The sequence below is a fragment of the Mauremys reevesii genome, linkage group 3 (assembly GCF_016161935.1).
Source record: "Mauremys reevesii isolate NIE-2019 linkage group 3, ASM1616193v1, whole genome shotgun sequence".
Taxonomy (NCBI): Eukaryota; Metazoa; Chordata; order Testudines; family Geoemydidae; genus Mauremys; species Mauremys reevesii.
This window is the reverse complement of record NC_052625.1, coordinates 78,230,970-78,254,281: the sequence shown is the minus strand read 5'-3', so window position 1 is coordinate 78,254,281 and position 23,312 is coordinate 78,230,970. Positions and strand designations below refer to the sequence as shown.

Below are 23,312 nucleotides of genomic sequence, written 5' to 3'. Positions count from 1 at the left end.
AGTTTGTGAACAAAATCGTGAAAAAATAGATGGCACTGTCACAGCCAAAGTTCTCAACACTGGGATTAAGAGAAATGTTGAACACATGCTGAGTACCCTGAAGCCTATTTCTGTAGCCTTGAACAAAATGCAGGGAAATAGCTGTTTTATTGCTGACGCTCTTGAAATTTGGAAGGAACTGAGTGAGATCTTAAAAAGAGAAATATGCAATGACAGAGTTAAATTACAAGCATTAAAAAAACAAATGGGACAAGCACGATCTCCGGCTCATTTTCTTGCAAATATTCTCAATACTCAGTACCAGAGTGTGACGGTGCTGCCCGGGGGAGCCAGCTGAGGTCACTCAGTTAGGGTGAACTGCAAACAAAACAGGACAGACAAATCCCAGAAGCCGGTGGTTATTTCAATACTTAGATTTACCAAACCAGCACAGAACAGCTTCTGTAGTATCTTACTGGTTACTTAGAAGTCCAAACAACGCAGTTTCCTTAAAGTGCCCAGCCTCAAGCCTTCATCCAGACACACACGTTAGATATGATGATGATTACTGAAAATTTTATTTCATCATAGAAAAGGTTCTTCCAATCCCAAAGGATTAGCCACTTACCCAGGTCTAATTATAACTTAGATCTTACCCAAAATACATGCTATTAGCCAGTTTTTATTAACTAAGCTAAAATTTATTAAAAAGGAAAAGGGAGAGAGAGTTGGTTAAAAGATCAATATACAGACAGAATTTAATTTAATTTTTGAGGATTAGATACATAGTAGAGATGACCTTATAGTTGCCAAAAGTCCTTTTAGAAATAGTTTATAGGTTATAGTTTAATGTCCATATTTAGGGTGACTCCGGTCAGTGACTGGGGATTTTAATCCTTATGGCTTGAGGTTTTCCTTTCTTGAAACTCAAAGCTGATCTGAGATGAAGTAGGTTCGTGCCCCAGGGTTCTTGTACGTTTTTAGCAGCCTTTTTGGCCTGAGAAAACAATGGGCTTAATTTCTTCTTCCAAACATCCTGGCAATTAGCACAGGGTAATTTATCCATTAAACAGTTTAGATACAGGTTACCACAACCTTCAAAGAGACATATAGACAATAATACTATTTCACTTAAGTATCTTTCTAAATGTTAATATTTCTTTTTTGATATTTGAATCAAAGCTATAGCAATAGACAAGACTTGTTTGTTTACATTACAAGACCTGAGCAAATACCTACCCTTCTACCTTTAATAATTCAGACTTGCATTTCAAAGCTCTATTCATTTACATATTTTTCTAACTAGTTTCTAAAGTTCGGCCATGGGTTAGGTCAGTCTGTGAGTTAATTAACTTTTTCTGGCCCTGTTATTTTTTAATGAGAGATTATATTACACTCATAATGTCACTCAGTCAAACCTTAACTGCTGAAGAAGAAGAGTTGGCTATGACATGGATAACCAGCAGTCATCCTTCCATAATGCCATCTATAATAAATTTCAGCGCTAAGGGTGAACCATTCAAGAAATATATATTTGATGATGATGTTTTAAAGACAGTCACAGCAGTGAACTGGTGGAAGTCACTTAAACACTTGGATTCAGAGACTGTTGAAGTGATAATCTCACTTTTAACAGCAGTATCTTCTGCTGGTGTAGAAAGAATATTTTCTTCCTTTGGACTAATTCATTCCAAACTGAGAAATCATCTGGGACCTGAAAAAGCAGGACAGCTTATTTTTCTTTTCCAGATTATGAACAAACAGGAAAATGGACGTGAAGACGACCTGAGTTAGCTGCAGAAGCCAATATTTAAAGTTTCTCATGTTGACCTGGCTGACATAGTCGATTTAATTTCCTTTTTTTAAGTTTAATTTAACTATCTTAGTTAAAAACAATTTTAACAAAAACAAACCTGATTTTAAAAGCTTTTAATGTTTAACTAAATTCAAAAATGCATATGCTTGTTTTGTTAAAATATTATGTGTTTGCTGTTGAAGAAAAAAAATCCAGAATACATAAGGTGGTGGTGGTTTTAGTTAAATACAACAGTTTAAATGTCTGTCTGGTGATGTTCTCCTCCTAATACAGCCTGGCAAGAAAACCCTCCAAATATTAATGATAGTGTCCCCTCCCAATGACTTCATAAACATCTCCTTCAGTTACCTTTGGTAAATGAAATAACCAATCATTCATTTTCTGATATAGCTGTAAAACTAATCTGAAAAGCTTTCAAAATAAATTGCTTAAAAAATATATAGTGTGTACCTTCTAAAAACAAAACCTACACCTATCTCTGAGTTGTGAAGAATAATGTATTAAGGTTATAACAACCAACAAGAATGCACTTTTATGTAGCAATCCATGATTAAATCGAGTCTTCCTGACTAGTGATTTAAATCAAATCCACCCTGTTAACTACCACCTTTTATCAGGAGCTGCATTGGTGGTAGCAAAGGAAAAATTTAGTGTAGATAAGACCATAAAATTCTGCTGTTACTGGAGAAGCACTTTATTCATAGGCATCAGTGGCTGTGGATATGTAATCAATAATAACACATTCCATTTTTTACATATTGTGTTTCCAAAATTCATAGCAAGAATTGTACACAGTATTAGTAAATGAACAAATAAGAACTGTATGTTCTTTACTCTAGACATAAACACTCTTCTGGACCTGTAGAACTGAGTTTTTATAAGTCTTAATGTACTATTTCTGTACCAGATTCCAAGATACAAACTAGGGAGTAACTGAGCAGTAGTATCTGTTAGCTCAAACAGATTTACTCTGTTATATTTTGGTTCAAGAACACAATAGTTGTAAAGTTATACCTCCGTTCTCTGAAAAAAGTAGTTCAGAATTCTGATACATTTTTCTTAAAGTGAATTATCAGATATCAGAAGTATAAATCTATCAAAAAATCTGTTGCCATCCTGGGAGAAAGTTACGGATATTGCTTGTCAAGTTCAGAATCTGGAAAGTCTTGATCTCAGGTATGTAGATGAATATATTTTTTTTGTTTCATAATTGTTCCAAATTGTTTTGTTTTTATTTTTTTTATTAGGTATCTAGTCTTTTTCTGGATGTGCGAGACCTTCCAATAGTGTGTCACATCAAGGAAAGAATAGATTCCCAAGGATGTTTATGACTTTGTAAAACCAAATTCTCCAAAAGTGTTTAGGGTAGATGTCTTGTCTACACGTCTCAAAGCTTTAAAGGAATACTATAAACTTAAAAATCACAATTCTGTCTCAAAAATGAGTATATATTAGTTACAAATAAAACCCCTGTGCTATGGCTGAAAGAAACTCCTAAGACTGTTGTGATTGCTTCTCTTTTTTTGGTTGTTTACTTCCTGTGTTTGACAGTACCTTATATAGAGTCAGTTTAATCATTTTCTAGTATATACTTGGCAAGGGGGAAATTGACTAATAAATTCCTTGTAAACATCAACAGGGGCTGAAAAACCTTTTAAAAGGTTTATAGAAAAGCTATTTTTAAAATGTTAAGAAAAATACTATTTAAAGGGTGCTCTCTTAGAAACTATACTTTAAAAAATCAAGTTGATAGTATCCTTTTGACTCAGAACGGTAAGATAGGCCCTATGGAATTTCACAGTGAAAAACATTAAACCACCTTACTGCAATTAAGGTGACAGTTGCAAGCCTTATGAATGTACTCTCTCATCCTCACTGAGGGACCTCATTTGGCAGCTACTTGGACTAGCTAATTTTATTTATTATCTATTTTCATTGTTGTTTTTCAGACCTATTTTTCCTTGTATTGTAAAGTTGATAACTTAGAGTTTTCTCTTTTAATCTAGGAAGGTTTTACAACAAACTTGTTTTCCTTTTGTTGAATTGTTTTTAGCTGTCTTAGGACACTATATCCTGGTCCGTTCCCCCCCCCTTCCCCCTCCAATTGTCCCAGTACGCTTTTGTTCAAGAGTCTGATTTTTATCTAGAGCATCATGTTTTATTCAGAAATGTCCATCTTTCACCATACTGAAGTATCCCAAATGCTTCAGGGGCACTGCCTTGATTTCTCTGGGACCCAGGCCACACCTGATCTGAAAGAATGCTAGTGGATCACAGTGACAAAACTGCAGGGAAATATCTGTGACAACATTGATGTGTTGGCACATTCCTGCTACACACATTAAAACCCCCCTTAGGGGAGAAGAGTAGAGGCAGCTAAGTGGGAGTTAAGATTTCACTTTTGTATGTGTGTTTAGGCCTAATTGTTAGAAATAGATCTCAGAGAAATGAGATGGATGGGATGGGAAGGTAGGGGACTTTAATGCTCTGTGGGCAATCTAATTTTGTATTTGTAATTTTGGCAGAGGAAACTGGAGCCTTGGAGATATGCTCCTTTTATATTTTGTATGAATCTAGTAGTATTTTTTAGGTACAGTAGAACCTCAGTTATGAAAACCTCGGATATGTAGGTTGTTTATAACTCTGAACAAAATGTTATGATCTTTCAAAAGTTTACAACTGAACACTGACTTAATACAGCTTTGAAATCTTATTATGCAGAAGAAAAATGCTGCTTTTAACTATCTTAATTTTAATGAAACAAGCACAAAAACAGTTTCCTTTCCTTGTCAAATCTTTTTTAAACTTTACCTTTTTTAAATAGTTTACATTTAACATAGTATGGTGCTTTTTGCTTTTTTTGTCTCTGCTGCTGCCTGATTGCATACTTCTGATTCCAAATGAGGCATGCGGTTGACCAGTTAGTTTGTAACTCTGGTGTTCTACTGTAGTTGCACCATGGGCGGCGGGTATAATAGGCAAGAGAAGGCTCGGCTTTCCTGGCACTGCTATTGCCGCCAGACCCCCCGGTTGCGGGGTTTGGTGGGGGAAGATTTTGCTTTTATTATTCCCCATGCAGGTTGCAAGGCAGCTGAGAGGCAGTATGTGCTATTCAGCTTCCTGGGTTCATCAGTAATGTATCTGGGCTCCAGCGAGATTAGTGATGCACCCAGGAAGCTGAGTAGCAAATACCGCTTCCTCAGCAGCCCCTGAACCTGCATGGGGAGCTAAGGGAAGCGTGGCACGGCTATGGCTGGTCCTGGGCACCTCCAGGCAGGTGCAGGGGGGCCCTCGGGGCACCTCTGGGCAAGGGGGGTCTTGGAGCTCTGGCTGCGGGGAGGGGGGCAGAGCCGGGGCCTAGCCTCCCCATGAGTTGTGCACACATACTGACTGTTGAAGAGGTTGAGACTGGAGCTTTCACTGAGGAACCTACTCTGAGGAGAACTCCTCCTGACGGGGCTCCATTTTTTTCCATAATTTCATGGCTTATGTTCTGGAGATGGATTCTGGCTTGCTGATAGGGGAGTCTTCCTGTTCTGAGTACACTAAAAAGGGTAGATAAGTTTCTAAATAGCTGTTCTCTTTTTGGCGCTTCTCTTGTGTACATATCTGGTGTGAAAGCTTTCCCATTACAAGAAGAGTTCATATTTTACTATACCACTATTTCACAGGAAGAGGAGTCTTATTTGCCCAATAATGTACAATACAAAGGCTAGCTGCTAACAATAAATAATACATTAATTTGTCATTCTGTTAAAAACATAGATGCTTTACTGGAGCATTAAGTGACGGGTAGGTCTGGGAATCTCTATGGCATTTTGTCATAAAATGAATATCTCTTAAGAATTTCCTGCTGAAACCCTCATTTAAATCTGCTTCTAAAGATACAGTGTCAAGGGTGATAGGCCCAAAATTTGACTTGTCACTTTTATTTCTGGTAACAAAATAAATAATTCTCTTTTCCCACCTTAATGCTTCAGTACTTAAACTACACCCCCCCCCCAAAAAAAACACAAAAAACCCCCAAAACTCCTAATGCCATCAGGCTAGCATATGTGATGAACTCAGATTGGCAACAAATATACATACATGATGGAGGAAAATAAAATTGGCAAGGAAAGAGTTTGCACTCAAACTACCAAGGCATTTTTCTAAATAGGTTGGAAAATATTTTAAATATACAAAGTCCTTGACAATGCGCCTCTCTTTAATGGCATGTAATCCTATATGTTCCTTTTTGTTTTGAAATATGTAATTCTGAATTGGTGGTTTAGTTGAATACTTGAGTTTTGTTTTATGCTGTAGAAATAAGAACTCATTTATTCTTTTGATACAGTGAAAACAAGATTAAATTTCCATCTGATTCTGCTTCTATAACCTGTACACTTAGTAAATTGAGGGTTCTGGCACTTAATCGAACTGGAGTAACATGGGCAGAGGTAATGAACTTCTTACATTTATGAAGTAAATTGTTTTTATTTGTTAGTCATTTGGTTTCATGGGTCAATAAAAACATAATAGGGGCTTTTACACTAGATCATACAATCTTCCAAAGTTGAGTCTGATCTATATTAGAGAAAAGATGCACCGGTATAATTAAATCAGTCTAAAATTGCTTTTTACACTGGCATGAAACCCTAATGCAGAGACACTTAAACCAGGTTAAATTGGTAAATTTACTTAAATTAGTAATTTGGTAAATTACTGAATTAAATAGGTTTAGTTTATCTGAAGTTAACCTGGTTCTAATGTGTCTATGTTAGGGGGGTGTGCCTATGTAAATTGATTTTAAGTTTGTTGTACTGGTGCAACTTTTCTAATAAAGATCAGAACACTGACTTTTTTTAAAGCTATTTTTATGTGACTGAGCCACTTTGATATAACCATATTGAGATTCATTATGAAATATGTTTCTGGCATCACTTTGTATAGTAGGTGTTTTAATATGCTTGTATTTATAAAGGAGCTGACAAACATCCGGTAGTATAATAGAGCCTGTTTCTATGAACTCAGATATAACATAGGAAAATGAAAGTCTGAGTTGTTTCCATGCATGGAAACGTGCAAATTGCTTTTCCAGTTAGTTACTCTCGTCTTACACCTTGTGTACACTAGGAAGACGACATGTTGCTGATGAGGGGTGTCAGCAGTGGGCCTTTTCCCTAGCGTAAGCCTGGCCTAAAAGTGATAGATTAAATTGTCAACCTGCCTTTATCAGAAATAATACTGTGCATTAGATCCCATCCAGGACTAAAATAAAATCTTGAGGTTTCTAGGCTAAGCCAATTTGGCATAATTCCACAGAAAACAGTGGAGACTTCTCAGAGCCCTATATCTTAGAAAAAGCCTTGTTTGATTAACCTTAGAGTTTTCCCAAGTTCTTGATTCTGTAAACCAAACATGAAAATCCAAATGGAAAATGGTGGTTCACAGAATGGGGGAAGATGGGATGGCACTATCCTAAAGTTACAATTTAAATGGCAATGTTGTCGGTTCCCCTGCAGCCTTTTCTTTTTGAAATATGGATCCCAGTCCAGTAACAGTGAATCCTGTGGCTGTGTGGAATCCTACTGACTACCATCTGTACTAGCAGATGAGATACAGGATCAGAGAGATAGCTACTATTAGATAGGAAGGTTTAGTGAAATAAACAGTATTCCATATAGCTTATTTTAGATAGTTATGGCATATTTTGAATGTGTTTTAAGTAAAACTTATGTGATGCACAGATTCTGGCATATATACAGTTATACTAAATAAAGTTTTTCCTATTAGGTTCTTCTCTGTGCTCCAGGGTGGCCAGCACTTGAAGAATTGTACCTTGCTTCTAATGATATTACAGTTTTAGAAAGGTATGAGGTTTAGCTTTAAATGCTGAAATCATCCTTTTGTGATTAATATACTGTATGCATAAAGTTACATGGCATGTCTGATAAAAATCAAACTAAATTCCAGTAGTGGATTAAATTACCATTACCATGGTGATCTTGCAAAGGAGATTTTAAAATACTGTGTGATTTGGGATACTTATGTGTGAACACACTGATTTTATTATATAGTTGTGTGTATCTGACTGTAAATATTTTAAAACCATTTAAAAACATAATTGCATTTTTGTAATGCTTACAGACCCATTAATGTTCTACAGCCCTTGAAATTGTTAGACCTTTCAAACAACCAATTAATTGATGGAAGTCAACTGCAGCTAATAGCATATCTCCCCAGGTAATTGTTAAAGAACTTTACTGTAAATTCTTTGTCATGCTCTGTAAATGGATTCATTCACATATGCTTTGTGGTTTGAAACATGATAATATTGCCTTGCTAGTGAAGGTTACAGAATTTTGAAAATGAAGGTTTTTTTCTCTTTTGTGGAGAATATCTGAACTATTTAACATAATCTGGGGAAGGATTTAATTTTATTTTAAGATTTAATTAAAGCATGTTTCTATGAAGATATTTATGGAATTAGTGTTTTTTTTTAAACAGTTTGACGTTCAGATATTGCAATTAAAGGGCCATAACCTAGAGAAAACCCTTTTCAGGACAACTAGCTCTTAGAACCTGTGTGGGCTTCCTATGATGAGGAGCTTTGGCGATTGCTCCTGATTTAGAGGGACAATTCTTTGGTAGTGGATACATAATGCCAGTTGTTGTTGTTGTGTTTTAATGTATTTAACAACTACATGTGACCATCCCCTTCCTATATGTCAGTCTGATTCTGGGAAATTATGTTGGGCAACACACTGAATGGATTACTATTCTGACTGGCATGCAGTCAGCCAGAGATTTTTATAAGTGGTTATATAGCCAAAGATGTTTAACTGAGTGGCATCTCTTATCTTTTAGCCATGAGATGAAAGGATCCCACAAGATTATTTCTGTCTTCTCTCCTTCCTTCTGAAAAAAGGGTGATCAGACAGGGATGGAGGCAGAGCCTCACTTTTAATCTCTACAATCTCATTTCCACCCACCTCCTGCTCCTCTCCCCAGTTAACACTAGGACTATGGCTACGCTATAGAGCCTATGTCAGCTTAGCTATGCCAGCATAACCCCCTAGTGTAGATGTAATTTACACCAACAGGAGGAGTTTCTGTGCTGGTGTAGGAACACCATCTTCCTGAATGACATTACCTATGCCAATAGAAGCCCTCTTCTGTCAGTATAGCTGCTTCTACAATGAGGATTTTGTCAGCATAGCTGTGTCAGTCAGGGGCATGTTTTTTTCACATCCCACAGTAGTGAGTATAGATCAAGCCTAAGAGTTTGTCCACACTGGGAAATTTACCAGCATACCTACACTAGTATAAATATTTGCTGCTGTTATTCCCTGTGTGGATGCTCTCTTTTTGGATTTAAAGTGCCTTTTTTTTTTGGTTTAGGTTAACAACTTCCAAAAGACATAAGTTAAACCGAGCGGCATGTCTGGTCTCGGGCTCCTACGCAGAGGCGCAGCCAGGCAGCTCTGCACACTGCCCCATGTGCAGGCACCACCCCTGTAGTTCCTGGCCAATGGGAGCTGCAGGGGTGGTGCTTGGGCAGCAGCAGCAGCACGCGGAGCCCCCTGTCTGCCCCTAAATGTAGGGGCCAGAGGGGGGACATGCTGCTGCTTCCAGGAGCTGTGCAGAGCTGCAGCATGCATGCGTGGAACAGCCCCCGATCCTGCTCCCCGCCTGGAGCGCAGGAGTGCAGCAAGTCCCAGACCCCGCTCCCCAGCAGGAACTCGAGGGCCAGATTAAATCATCTGGCGGGCTGGATGTGGCCTGCAGGCTGTAGTTTGCCAACCCCTGGTGTAGGGTACCCTAAATCCCAAAACAGAGTGTCCATCCACATGGGGAATTCTACCAACATAGCTGTTTCAGTATAATTATGCCACTATAGCTATACTGACACATCTCCCTGTGTAGATAAGCCTTAAGTAACCTTTTCTTAAACTAGAAATGCTACAGCATGTAGACACTATAGTGATGGATGAGGTTCTTCCATTGCTGTGGTGAATCCACCTCCCCAAGAGGTAGAAGACTTCTAGCACTGTCTACCCTGCAGCTTAGGGTTAACTATGTCTCATTTTTCACACCCCTGAGTGACATAGCTAGATCAACCTAGCTTTCGAATGTAGACCAGCCTTAAGGCCCTTCCTTACTTCTTCCCTGGGTGATGCTACACTTGCAGACTGTGTGCCTCCAAGGTGGGGAGAGAGGACATACCCAAAATAGGAGAAGGGTGTGCGGGTCAGAACTTTTTTATAAGAGTTCTCCAATCCCACACCTTTTTCTCCTCCATCTCAAGGGCAGCACTACAAATGCAGGTGGTTTGTGGTTTTGGGACCACCTTTTCTTCTGAATAGGAGCGTGTTGTAGAAAAGGCTTTCCAGGTCCTACACTCGGCTTGCCTCAGATCGTCATACATATCTTCAACTGGCTATGAACATGTATGTTTTAGGATTGACATGAATTCTATTAATGAAATCTTTGTTAGCTTTGGAGAAATCTTGTTAATATGTGGAAAGAATGCTGTATTCAAAATTGTTAGCAGGGTTTTAAAAAAATACGTTTGGTTAAAAATCCAAGTTTCTAACATTCTTAATCTATGTGAAGAATGGATTTTAATGGAAATTTCAAACAAATCAAGAATACAAAATTGGCTGTATGGAAATATCCCATTTAGAACCTTTCCTAAAGCAGTAATATCCTGGTCTGAAGAATGCCTTGATATTTAAAAAAAAACAAAACAAAAAACCAACCCAGCATCTTGATGCTTCCTATTACTGGGAATCAAAACTTTGGTATTTGTCCTGGACTGAATGCTTTAAGAATGTTTCCACCATGCTGAAAAGCTCTGTGGTCTTTTGTAGTGATATCATCTTGTTCCATAGATTCCTGCACAGCAGCATCTTGGTACTTACAGTGCTGAGCTGGCGAGAAATGCCACTTTGCACTTGAGTATGTGATTTAGGAAAAAATACTGTTTTCTCCCTACTCAACTTCATCTACTTCTGTGTCCATTCAAATATGTGGAACCTGATGAACGATCAGTTCCAAAGTTACTTAAACTCTTATACCAAAAATAAGGTTCATAAGGGAAGGGAGCAGTAGACTATTTTAAACAAAAAATCAAGCCATTCTGAAGATTAGTACCTCCAAAGCAAGCTGCCATTTTGAAAGCTTGGAACTCCACTGCTGTCCTTCCGTAAACTGCCTTTTAAACTTTGGTTACCAGCTGTGAAGTTGGTAGTTGGTAACATTGTTCTTAAAATCACAAGGCTTGCTGTCAAAAAGTTAACACGGGTTGTATCACGTAAAAACTTGAGTATTTTTACTAAAAGCTTTTTAACAGACATACTTTAACTTCTAAATTTCAGATTAGAACAACTAATTCTTTCAAACACTGGAATTTCTTCTATACACTTTCCTGATGTTGGATTTGGTAAGTAAAGTAAGCACTGTATTATATTTCTAAATTTTAGATCTTCATTGATGTCTTTTAAATGTATTCTCCTTTTCCTAGGATGCAAGACTAAAATGTTTCCTTTATTACAACGTCTTGCAGTAGATGGCAATAAAATATTGCAAGTAAGAAAGATTTTTGATGATTTTCACATTTTTTTAATTTTTTGTTTAACAAGAATTTGTAAAATTGCTTTTTCAGTTTCCCTGATTTCTGTATTATGTAATGGCAAAAAAACCTATGTCAAATTCTTTGATCAATATCTAGCTTTAATTAGATTTCTAAAAGCTTTTCAAAACTCCACTTTAACAGAGATGATTATTTATTTATTTATTTTAAATAAATTGCTGAGAACTCTGTTTCTGGCCATTCCCATGCATTGAATGGAATCCAAACACCTCAGCATTCCTCTAGTGCTTGAGTAGCTGAAAGTGAAATTGACAGACCTATAGAGTTTAACTATTTTGTGCTTCAGTGAATTGTAAAAAGTAAACAAATGGCAAAAAATTATATTGGATTTCAAAATGATTTTTCAGTGTTAATAGTCCATGGTGGTGATATTAGTAACCAAGCTAACTGGTGAAGGGAAAAACAGAATTTTACCTAGACAATGTCCTTTCTGTGCTGTGGAAGAAAACAAAAAATCATCACTGATGATCATTTGCAGATGACCTAAAACTGGGGAAACGGTAAATAAAGAAGAGGACAGGTCACTGATTCGAGCAGTCTGGATTGCTTGGTAAACTGGGCGCAAGCAAACACTTTGCATTTTAATACAGCTAAATGTAAATGTGTACATCTAGGAACAAAGGACGAAGGCTGTACTTATGTGATGGGGGACTCTATCCTGGGAAGTAGTGACTTTGAAAAAGATTAGGGGTCATGGTGGATAATCAGCTGAACATACCCTCTCAAAGTGGCACTGTGGCAAAAAGAGCTAATGGGATGCTTGGATGCAGAAACAGGGGACTTTTGAGTATGAGTAGAGAAGTTATTTTACCTCTGTTTGGCACTGGCGCAACTACTGCTGCTATACTGTGTCCAGTTCTGGTGCCTACAATTCAAGAAGGATGTTGATGAATTGGAGGGGATTCAGGAACAGCCATGAGAATGATTAAAGGATTAAAAACTATGCCTGTGATAAGCTAATTAGATTCAGCTCTTTGAGTCTAACAAAGGGAAGGTTAAGGGATGACACGATTAGTCTATAAGAATTGACATGGGGAACAAATGGACTCTTCAGTCTAGCAGAGAAACGTATAACATGATCCAATGGCTAGAAGTTGAAGCTAAACAAATTCAGACTGAAAGTAAGGTGTAAATGTTATACTGAGGGTAATTAGCCATTAGAACAATTTACCAAGGGTCATGGTGGATTCTCCATCACTGACCATTTTAAAATCAAAATTGGATATTTTTCTAAAAGATCTGCTCTGGGAATTATTTTGAGGAAGTTCTGTTATACAGATGGTCGGATGAGATGATTGCAATGGTCCCTTCTGTCCTTGGAATGTATGAATTGTCTAGCATAGTGTATGTCTTTCCCACAGTGTCTTACTTGTCATGTGGGAGGACTGTGAGATTGATGAATTTACCATTTCTGTAGAATAGCTCTGTGATACAGTACATTTGTTTGAAGTACGAGTATGATTCTCCCAATTAGTAGTGCCACTTGCTATTACTCAGTCATGGAACAATTTCAGGTTGAAGCTGGGACAAGAAATTAAAAGCAGGTAAGGACTGCGGTTCTAAAATCTTAGGGACTTGCACAGTTCAGTGTGTGAAGGATTGTGGCTTTAGCATTAATGACAGTAGTGTTTTGGTGATGTGGTTTTGTTTTTTACTCTTTTCTCCATTCCAAGCAATGGTGTCAAGGGCTAGCAATGTTTACTCTTTTATTCTTCCTCCAGTGATGAAGTATTTCAGACTAAGGACAAAGTTCTTCGTCAGATGTTCTCTAGCCTCTTGATAAAAGTTGCTCTTTTCTGCCAGTTTTCTTGCTCTGGCAGTTAGAGGGGCACCAGAAAGTTAAGCCCAGCTGGCTTCTAAATTGCTTGTCCTATGCAACACTATTTTCTCCTCCCAAGTTACCTAAATGCAGTCAAATAAGAAACTTATCACTCAGAGAGCAGAAGTCTCATGAGTTACCATGACTGGGCAACAAAATAGCAGATGAAATTCAACATTGATAAATGCAAAGTAGTGCACATTGGAAAACATAATCCCAACTATACATATAAAATGATGGGGTCTAAATTAGCTGTTACCCCTCAAGAAAGATCTTGGAGTCATTGTGGATAGTTGTCTGAAAACATCCACTCAGTGTGCAGTGGCAGTCAAAAAAGCAAACAGAATGTTGGGAATCATTAGGAAAGGGATAGATAATAAGACAGAAAATATCATAATGCCACTATATCAGGCCTGCACAACTCGTAAAGCGGCGAGGGCCACATTCCTCCAAAGAAAACAGCTGAGGGCCGAAACCTCCCAGCCCGAGGAAACACCCCGCCCCAGGGCCGCCCAGCCCTGCGGAAACAAACCCTCCTTCCCCAGCGCCGCCTCACCAAAACAGCTGTGGGCCAAAAAGGAAGGTTGGGGGTGGGGAGGTGATACTTTATTTTAAATCAATCAGGGGCTCCCAGCTAAAGAGGTGGCTGGGAGCCCTCAGGGTCAAATTTAAAGGGCCTGGGGCTCCGGCGGCTGGGGGAACCCAGCGGGGCCGGCTCTAGGTTTTTTGCTGTCCCCCTTCCCAGCCCTGGGCTCCCCCTGTACCCTCCTGCTGCCCCAGTCCTGGGCTCTCCCCCCACCCACACACACCCCCTGCCGCCCCAGCGCTGGGCTTCCCCCTTTCCTCCCCACCAGTGCCCTCCCTCCACCCTGCTGCTGCCCCAGCCCTGGGTCCCCCCCCCCACCTCCTGCCACCCCAGCTCTGGGTCACTGGTAACGCTCCCAGGGCAGGTCATTCAGCAGGAATTTTGGATGTGCACAAAACACAGACAGGATTGGTTCCCATATGGTTACAGAGCTGCAGTAAAGTGGAACAATTTTCAGCTTGTGTGATTGGAGGATATCTGGATGCATATTATAAGACTGTCCTCCATAAATGAGGAAAAGTTAAGGTGCCTTTATTATTCTTTTGTTCCACTCTTTCTTTCTATGGGGAATTTGCCAATGCAATCTCACTGTCTTCCTTTCAAACAAACAAAAAGGCAATGGCTGTTGAAAATAGCAATTCCAGTCCTAATAAGCATTTCTTGCTCAATTTTATCCTACTTTTTCTACAGCAAGTTACAGTGGATCAGTATATTTGATTTGGGGGAAATGAAGTAAAAGCTGCCCAAACCGAGCTTGAGCACTCCTGAATTTTGAGGTGTTCAAATCTGGAAGGCAGGTGCTGGGGGTGGGAGAGGGCTGTGGGCTCCATGGGGGAGCATGGCAGCAACTGTCTGGAGCTGCACGGAGCCAGACACGCTGGTCTGAGTGGCACAGTAAGCGGTTTGGGGATTGGAGAAGGGGTAGGGAGTTCCGGGGGGCAGTCAAGGGACAGGGAGCCGGGGGGGTTGGATGGGGCAGAGGTTTGGAGGGGCAGTCAGGGGACAGGCAGCAATGGGATAGGCATGGGAGTCCCAGAGGTTTATCAGGGGACAGGTAGGGGTGGGGTCCTGGGGGAAGTTGAGGGGTCTCAGGAGGGGGCAGTTGGGGACAAGGAGAAGGGAGGCTTAGATAGGGGCTGGGGTCCCAAGGGGCAGTTAGGGGCAGGGGTCTCGGGAGGGGGTAATCAGGGGACAAGGAGCAGCGGCATTTAGAGAGGGGGTGGGGGTCCTGGGGGGCAGTTGGGGCAGGGGTCCGGGGCGGGGGCAATCAGCGGCCGCTGGCTGGGATTTAAAGGGCTCTGGGCTCCCTGCGGCTGCCGGCAGCCCAGAGCCCTCTGATTCCCGGGAGCGGCTGGGATTTAAAGGGCTCTGGGCTCCCCGCTGCAGTGGGCAGCGCAGAGCCCTTTGAATCCCGGCCCCGGCTGGGATTTAAAGGGCTCTGGGCTCCCTGCCCCTGCAGGCAGCCCAGAGCCCTTTGATTCCCTGCCACGGCTGGGATTCAAAGGGCTCTGGAGTGCCCGCAGAGCGCCGTGTGCGGGGGATTTAGAATCCCCCCACGGGCCGCACAGTGAGGCTCCAGGCCTGCACTATATAAATCCATGGTATGCCCACATCTTGAATACTGCATGCAAATCTGGTTGTCCCATCTCAAAAAAGATACATTGGAATTGGAAAAGGTACAGAAAAGGACAACAAAAATGATTAGGTGTATAGAACTGCTTCCGTATGAAAAGGGATTAATAAGATTGGGACTTTTCAGCTTGGAGAAGAGACGACTAAGAGGGGATATGATAGAAGACTATAAAATCATGACTGATGTGGAGGAAGTAAATAAGAAAATATTATTTACTCCTTCGCACAACACAAGAACTAGGGGTCACCAAATGAAATTAATAGGCAGCAGGTTTAAAACAAAAGGAAGTATTTCTTCACACAACGTACAGTCAACCTGTGGAACTCCTTGCCAGAGGATGTTGTGAAGGCCAAGACTATAACAGGGCTCAAAAAAGAATTAGATAAGTTCCTGGAGGATAGGTCTATCAGTGATTATTAGCCAGGATGGGTAGGGATGCAAAACCATGCTCTGAAGTGTCCCTAGACTCTTTGGGCCAGAGGCTGGGAATGGGTGATGGGATGGGTCACTTGATGATTACCTGTTCTGTTCATTCCTTCTGGGAAACCTGGCCTTGGCCATTGTCGGAAGACAGGAAACTGGGCTAGATGGACAATTGGTCTGACCCGGTATGGCCATTCTTAAGTTCTTATTCATGGTCTTTTCCATTGCCTTTCTAAGTGAAACATTACTTTTGTGCTACTAGCTTATCATGTTTCTTATTTGACAAAAAAATGGCATCATCATTGCTTTTGTGAAAGGCATGTGTGCAAAAGACCTATTTATATTGTATGTATACTCTCCTGGAAAAGGATATGAAGGGGCTAGGGTTGTCAAGCAATTAAAAAAAATTAATCTCGCGATTAAACAATAATAGAATACCATTTATTTAAATATTTTTGGATGTTTTCTACATTTTCAAATATATTGTTTTCAATTATAACACAAGATACAAAGTGTATAGTGCTCACTTTATATTTATTTTTATTACAAATATTTGCACTGTAAAAAACAAAATAGTATTTTTCAATTCATCTAATACAAGTAGTGTAGTATGATCTTTATCATGAAAGTTGAACTTACAAATGTAGAATTATGTACAAAAAAACCTGCATTAAAAAACAAAACAATATAAAGCTTTAGAGCCTAAAAGTCCACTCAGTCCTACTACTTGTTCAGCCAATCATTCAGACAAACAAGTTTATTTATATTTGCAGGAGATAATGTTGCCCGCTTCTTGTTTACAAGGTTACCTGAAAGTGAGAACAGGTGTTCGGATGGCTCTGTTGTAGCTGGCGTTGCAAGATATTTACGTGCCAGATGCACTAAAAATTCATATATCCCTTCATTCTTCAACCACTGTTTCAGAGGACGTGTCCATGCTGATGATGGGTTTGGCCTGATAAGGATCCAAAGCACTGTGGACCCACACATGTTCATTTTCATCATCTGAGTCTGAAGCCACCAGCAGAAGGTTGGTTTTCTTTATAAATAGGTCTTTTTTTCTATAATTTTTGCATCAGAGTGTTGCTCTTTTAAGACTTTTATGAAAGCATGCTCCACACCCCGTCCCTCTCAGATTTTGAATGGCACTTCAGATTCTTAAACCTTGGGTTGAGTGCAGTAGCTATCTTTAGAAATCTCACATTGGTACCTTCTTTGCATTTTGTCAAATCTGCAGTAAAAGTGTTTTGAAAACTAACAACTGCTGGGTCATCATACAAGACTGCTATAACATGGAATATATGGCAGAATGCGGGTAAAACAGAGCAGGAGACATACAGTTCTCCCCCAAGGAGTTCAGTCACAAATTTAATTAATGCATTATTTTTTTAACAAGTGTCATTGACATGGAAGCATGTCCTCTGGAATGGTGGCCGAAGCATGAAGGGGCATATGCATTTTTAGCATATCTGGCACATAAATACCTTGCAATGCTGGCTATAAAAGTGCCATGCAAACACCTGTTCTCACTTTCAGGTGACATTGTAAACAAGAAGCAGGCATTATCTCCCGTACATGTAAACAAACTTGTTTGTCTTGGCAATTGGCTGAACAAGTAGTAGTACTGAGTGGACTTGTAGGCTGTTTTGTTTTTGAGTACATTGTTTTGTTTTTGAGTGCACTTATATAACAAATTCTACTTGTAAGATGTGCTTTCACGTTAGAGATTGCACTATAGTACTTGTATGAGGTGAATTGAAAAATACTATTTAGTTTATAGTTTTTTACAGTGCAAATATTTGTAGTAAAAAGTGAGCACTGCACATTTTGCATTCTGTGTTGTAATTGTATATATTTGAAAATGTAGAAAAACATCCAAAATATTTAAATTTCAATTGGTATTTTATTAACAGTGCAATTAAAACTGTGATTAATCAAGATTAATTTTTTGATCGCAATTTTTTTTTAGTTAATTGCATTAGATAACTGCGATTAATTGACAGCCCTAGAAGAGACCCATGCTGAAAGGTGCTTTATGTCCTCTCCTGTTGACTTAACCATGACTGATTGATAGTGAGTTACTATTATTATTATGGTAGTGCCTGTGGCCAGCCAGTAGTGTTCAGACTGTGCAGACAGATTAGTAGATGGTCCCTGCCCTGAAGAGCTTATCTGCTATTTAGACCAGACTGACACAGGGTGAGGGAAGCAGAGTGAACAATGTGATGGTGGCAAATGGCAGGTTAGTTTCATGATTTGGGGGGGGGGGGCGTTATTTAGGAGAGGCTTAGCTAAATGGAAGGAAAAGGGAAGGGGGCGAGGGGACGGGGCAGGGGAGTAGATAGTGAGAGGGGTGGGTGTGAAGAGACTGAGGGAGGGGAAGCATTTGAGCAAACAGCTAGTCAGCACAGAGCAGAGAAAGTTTCAACTGTAGGAAATTCTCGGAATGCCGAGAGGTCCCTGCTTTGGCTGTTTCTGCCCCAACTGGCTGGAGTCTTTGGCTGGCTCCTCTCTGCAGTTTTCCCCTGAGGTCAGATTGGGGGCGGGGGAGGGCACCATCTGGGTCCTAGTGCCCCCATAATGTGGTAGGGACTTCGTCTCTTTAATGGAAGTAGAGGATGTTCAGCACTTTTCAGGGTTGGGCTTCGAGGTTGTTATCCCAACTTACTCAAAGGTTAATTGGGACCTGGACCACATGATCTTTGATAGCAAGGCTTACGGATACCAAAAGGAAGCATATCCTGAGAGAGAGGTTTCTTTGATTTAAATTCTTTTAAGGATTACAGTGATCGTGTATCGTTTAAAATGATTCATTAAGCTAAACCAATGACAGAATGATCATACCTGATGTGCAGTTCCTTGAGCATTAAGCTGGATAGGAATCAGGTGTTTGGGTCCCCTTTTAAATTAGTGGAAAAGCTTATATTTTCTATACAGATATTAACTTAACTGTAGTTAGAAATTGGCAAAATCATTGCTCACTAGATGTGTGTGCAGAGAATGAATTGGATTTCTTTTCTGATAAATTAAAATTAAATACAAATGCTCATGTTCCAGAAGTGGTATCATAATACAATAGATGCTTGTTTGCAGCAACACCTTGTAAGAGCAACCGCCACGTACAAGCAACATTTCCCCAGGGAACACTTTCACTATTGTGAATTGTCAACACTCCCCATAACAGCAGCAGCTGCTTAGGGAGTAACATCGCAAAAGGGCACTGATATATTGCTACTAATGAACGTCTACTGTAATTATCTTTAGGTCACAGCTACATAGCTCCTTCTAATTCCCCTCCATGGTTTGAGAGCTTGGAAATGTTAAGTTCAAATAACCCCTATCACTTTTCATCCTATCCATGACATAATCTGCCTTCATCTCAAATTCTCTTATCCACTTACCTTGCTTCTTCAAACTCAGTCATCAAGAGGCCAAAACTGCTGAACTATCTGTAATTCCTGAACTCCACTTTTCTATCCCTTCTTCACTTACATTATACACATGCACCCTGTACCTACTCATCCTTCGTAGACCTTTCTTTTTTCTCATCATTTCATCATCCATGACCATTTGTTACAAACTTTCTCTTTTCAGCTGACCTTTCATATCTTGTTCTTGATCATCTGTCTCTCACCTGCTCTCTTAGGGTATGTCTACATGGCAGTTAGACACCTGCAGCTGGCCTGTGCCAGCTGACTCGGGCTCATGGGGCTGTTTAATTGTGGTGTAGATGTTCGGGCTCAGCTGCAGCCCGAGCTCTGGGACCCTCCCACCTCACAGGCTCCAAGAACACAGACTCCAGCCCGAGCCTGAGCCCAAACATCTGCACTGCAGTTAAACAGCCTCGCAGCCCAAGCCCCATGAGCCTGAGTCAGCTGAAATGCACCAGCCCTGGATTTTTAATTGCGGTGTAGACATACCCGTAGGCCCCTGCTGTACCTTCTCCGGCATGATTCCCTGCAATTCTAGTCTCTTCACCACCTAACCCCGCAGAGAACATTGCTACCTCTGGCATCATGTGATCCCCTAGTATAATATTAAATGAATGGGTTTCTGTAGACAGTCATGCTCTGAGTGCATTGGTAAGGAGGCACTTCAAAAAATAAAATGGACAGAAAGCTCCTCAAAATAATTGAACTTTGCCATGGAAAGCAATATCACATCTAAGCCAAGCTTTACACCTCAGTTCCAGGAATCTCTACATACAATGAGTAGAAAGCCTTTCTGGAATGCTGATGCTCTAATATGTATCGATAATGTATACCCCCTGAAAACTCCATGCAGGTGCTGTTTGCTTTTCCACCTGTTTATCTTTCAGTTCCTTTAAAAGTGTCTTTCATTTTTATAAGCTAAGTAAAGCAAGCTGTGTTGAAATTTAAACAACAACAAAAAAGATTAGGGTCGGCTAACGAGAAGTGTCATGATGATGGTCATTGTGTGGTAGAGTCTGTCAGGACTGTGTGCTGTTTTGTTCAGACCGTTTTCTTTTTTTTTTTAAATCCAGTTTTGCAATTCTTTTCCCTTTTCATTCCAGTGGTCATTTATCAATGAGCTTGATAAGCTACAATGTTTGCAGTCACTGCACTGTCAGAATAATCCTTTGATGGGCACAGAGAAGAACCCAGAGACAGTGAGGCAGCTTATCATTGCCAAAATAGGCCAATTAAAGTTTCTGAACAAATCTGAGGTATGTGGTGTTTTTTTTTTCAACTAATAACACAAAGGGTTCTGGAAAAAGTGTCACTGTAAAAGTATTTGGGAAGGTGGGAGGGTGTCTGGAGTTTCTTCCCTGTCTCAATGAATGCACGTGTATAGCTGGAAACCTTCACTTTGAAAATGGACAGAGTCAGGAAACCCTGGATTCTGTTCTTGGCTTTGCTATTAACTCATTGTAACCTTGGGCAAGGCATTTAGGGTAAATTTTTCAAAAATACCAAAGTCCTATTGATGTCACAAATGGATCTTTTCTCCCCCAACATAGAACTTTTGAGTTAAATAGGTTTAACAAAACCATTTAAAGTAGCTTGCCATTTTTTCTTTCCCCCTTTTCAGGTCAGAAATTATAACACATGTTCACATGACCTCAGTGTTGTCCTTTTCAAAATACAGTATCATTGTATTAATTGTTGCTGGGAGATGTTGAAAATATACAGAGAACTTTCAAAACCACATGACTTGTTCCATAGTTAAGAAATCATTGCGCTCTATGAGCGTTCATACCTCATGATATTGTTTTCAGACTGCTCTGAGAGCACTGACGACATTGACTAAACTGAATCTGAATCGGTTGTGGGAGTTGAGATTTTTCACAGTTTTATAAGATGCTGAACATACAAGTAACTAATATATAGGAATCTTGACTCTTGAAGGATCATGAACTTGGGTTTTTTGGAAATGTAGTTTAGTGACAAAGTAAGTGTTTTGTATTTGTCAATATAGATCTTTCCTGATGAAAGAAAGGGAGCAGAGCTTGACTATCGCAAAGTGTTTGGCAATGACTGGATAATGGCTGGTGGGAATCAGAATCCAGACAAAAACAGACCAAATGAGGAATTTCTTGCTGCTCATCCTAGGTACCAGTTACTCTGCCTTAGTAAGTACAGTGGAGGTGAAATGAAGATTTCCCTGCTTTGGTATTATGTATGATGTTTTCAGTGTACAGAGGTGGCAGAGATCTTTTAATTACACCACTACCTCGATATAATGCCACCCGATAATATGAATTCAGATATAATGCGGTAAAGCAGTGCTCCAGCGGGGGCAGGGCTGCGCACTCTGGTGGATCAAAGCAAATTCGATATAACACGGTTTCACCGATAACGCGGTAAGATTTTTTGGCTCCCAAGGACAGCATTATATCAAGGTAGAGGTGTATTTGTCCTTCTGTTTTGGAGGCCTCATTTATTTTTTTTCAACTTAACATATTTGAAGAGAAAGGAAGAAAACAAAAACAAGGTCAAGCAATATAAGGACCTTTCTGCCCACATGCTCCTACTGGTTTGGAAAAGGCCAGCATGCAGAACTGCAGGACAGTAAACAGTTCTGTAGTCATTCTCCCAATCTCTCCTAAACAGCCCTCTGACGCTGGCACTGCTCCTTTCCCTTTAAGTTTACAGTTTTTTCAGGACAGGAATATCCATAAGTTGTCATACTCACTGCCCTGCTGCAGTCCTGCACTGTCTGGGCAGTCAGGCAAGCTGACTTTAAGGAGCTATTTACAGCCCACCTGCCTACCAGGACCTTCTGGTTGATTTCTAGGGGGTCTTCCAGTAAGAACATGAGGGGCCATACTGGAGCAGACCAATGGTCCATCTAGCTCAGTAGCCTGTCTTCTGACAGTGGCCACTGCCAGGTGCTTCAGAGGGAATGAATGGAAAGGGAAATCAAGTGATCCATCCTCTGTGGACCATTCCCAGCTTCTGGCAACAGGTTAGGGACACTTGGAGCATGCGGTTGCATCCCTGTCCTTCTTAATGACTGTTAGTAACTGTTTCCAGAAATTTCAGCCAAAGGAGCACTTCACCAGGCTGGAAGTATGATCCTATGCCCTGGCAGCTCCTCCAACAATCTATAGGTTAAGTGCAGTTGAATTTATTGTAAGACAGGGAGATTCTGTAGAGTTAATCAAATAGCTTCTTGTGTATGTTGTCTTCTGATTTCTTGCATATCCAACCAAGTTCTAATCCTCTATTTCCCATTACGTAAGTAGCTCCTTGTTCCATTTTCCTTCAGTATCTACAGTAGCAGTGTCCATATAATGTCCCTGATTATATCCCACTACAGTAAAGACAAACATAGGAGAGGCTGCCTTCTCAGTCACTTTTTCAGCTCGCAAAAAGGCTTGTGGAGTCCAGTCCCTCAGACTGAACTTTGAATTTTTGAATTGCATTGCTCTACTGATTGAACTGTCTTGCTGTTAAACTGTGACCCTTACTTTTGTGCTGTAGCTCCTTGGCACTGCTTCATAACTACTTTCTTGCTTGGTTATCTTTAGTCAATAAAATTGTTCAGATATGTGCTATTGCAAATACAGAAAGCACAGGAGCATGCTGGCCACAGCTGCACCCAGACTGTTTGTTCCCAGGGTGCTCTCACTGCAGCTAAGAAATGGATGAGAGTTGGCAAAGTGTTCTGGGTTCTGACAGACAGATGAATGCTTTAGGCAGCCTATTTTGCTTTTTAAATGCCCAGTATCCAAGTTGCTGTTCCATGCTGAAAAATATTTTCTATAAGCCTCTGTTTTTTAAAAAGGTGATTATTGAAAATGAGTGAAATTATTCTCAGTATTATCATGTTTACAGGAGTTGAGATCTGCTAATTGATGTTTTTAGCTCACAGCACTGCTGGAGCCCAGCTACTGAGCTCCTGGACTGTGGAAAGCAGAACTGCTTAGCTCCTATGGTAGCATAACAGTGAGAG

The 23,312-nt window shown here is 40.2% G+C and overlaps 1 protein-coding gene across 4 annotated transcripts in view; it reads left to right on the top strand.

Annotated features, from left to right (window-relative positions):
• The window catches only part of TBCE (tubulin folding cofactor E), a 56,244-nt gene that overhangs the window by 28,482 nt on the left and 4,450 nt on the right, over positions 1 to 23,312 (top strand). For all 4 annotated transcript variants that reach the window (XM_039531490.1, XM_039531492.1, XM_039531488.1 and 1 more), the window contains exons 6-13: positions 2,872 to 2,971; positions 6,132 to 6,234; positions 7,571 to 7,647; positions 7,925 to 8,020; positions 11,158 to 11,222; positions 11,304 to 11,368; positions 20,428 to 20,580; positions 21,333 to 21,486. In XM_039531490.1, coding sequence (XP_039387424.1) covers positions 2,872 to 2,971; positions 6,132 to 6,234; positions 7,571 to 7,647; positions 7,925 to 8,020; positions 11,158 to 11,222; positions 11,304 to 11,368; positions 20,428 to 20,580; positions 21,333 to 21,486 — 813 coding nt within the window. The remainder of the gene's footprint in view (positions 1 to 2,871; positions 2,972 to 6,131; positions 6,235 to 7,570; positions 7,648 to 7,924; positions 8,021 to 11,157; positions 11,223 to 11,303; positions 11,369 to 20,427; positions 20,581 to 21,332; positions 21,487 to 23,312) is intronic.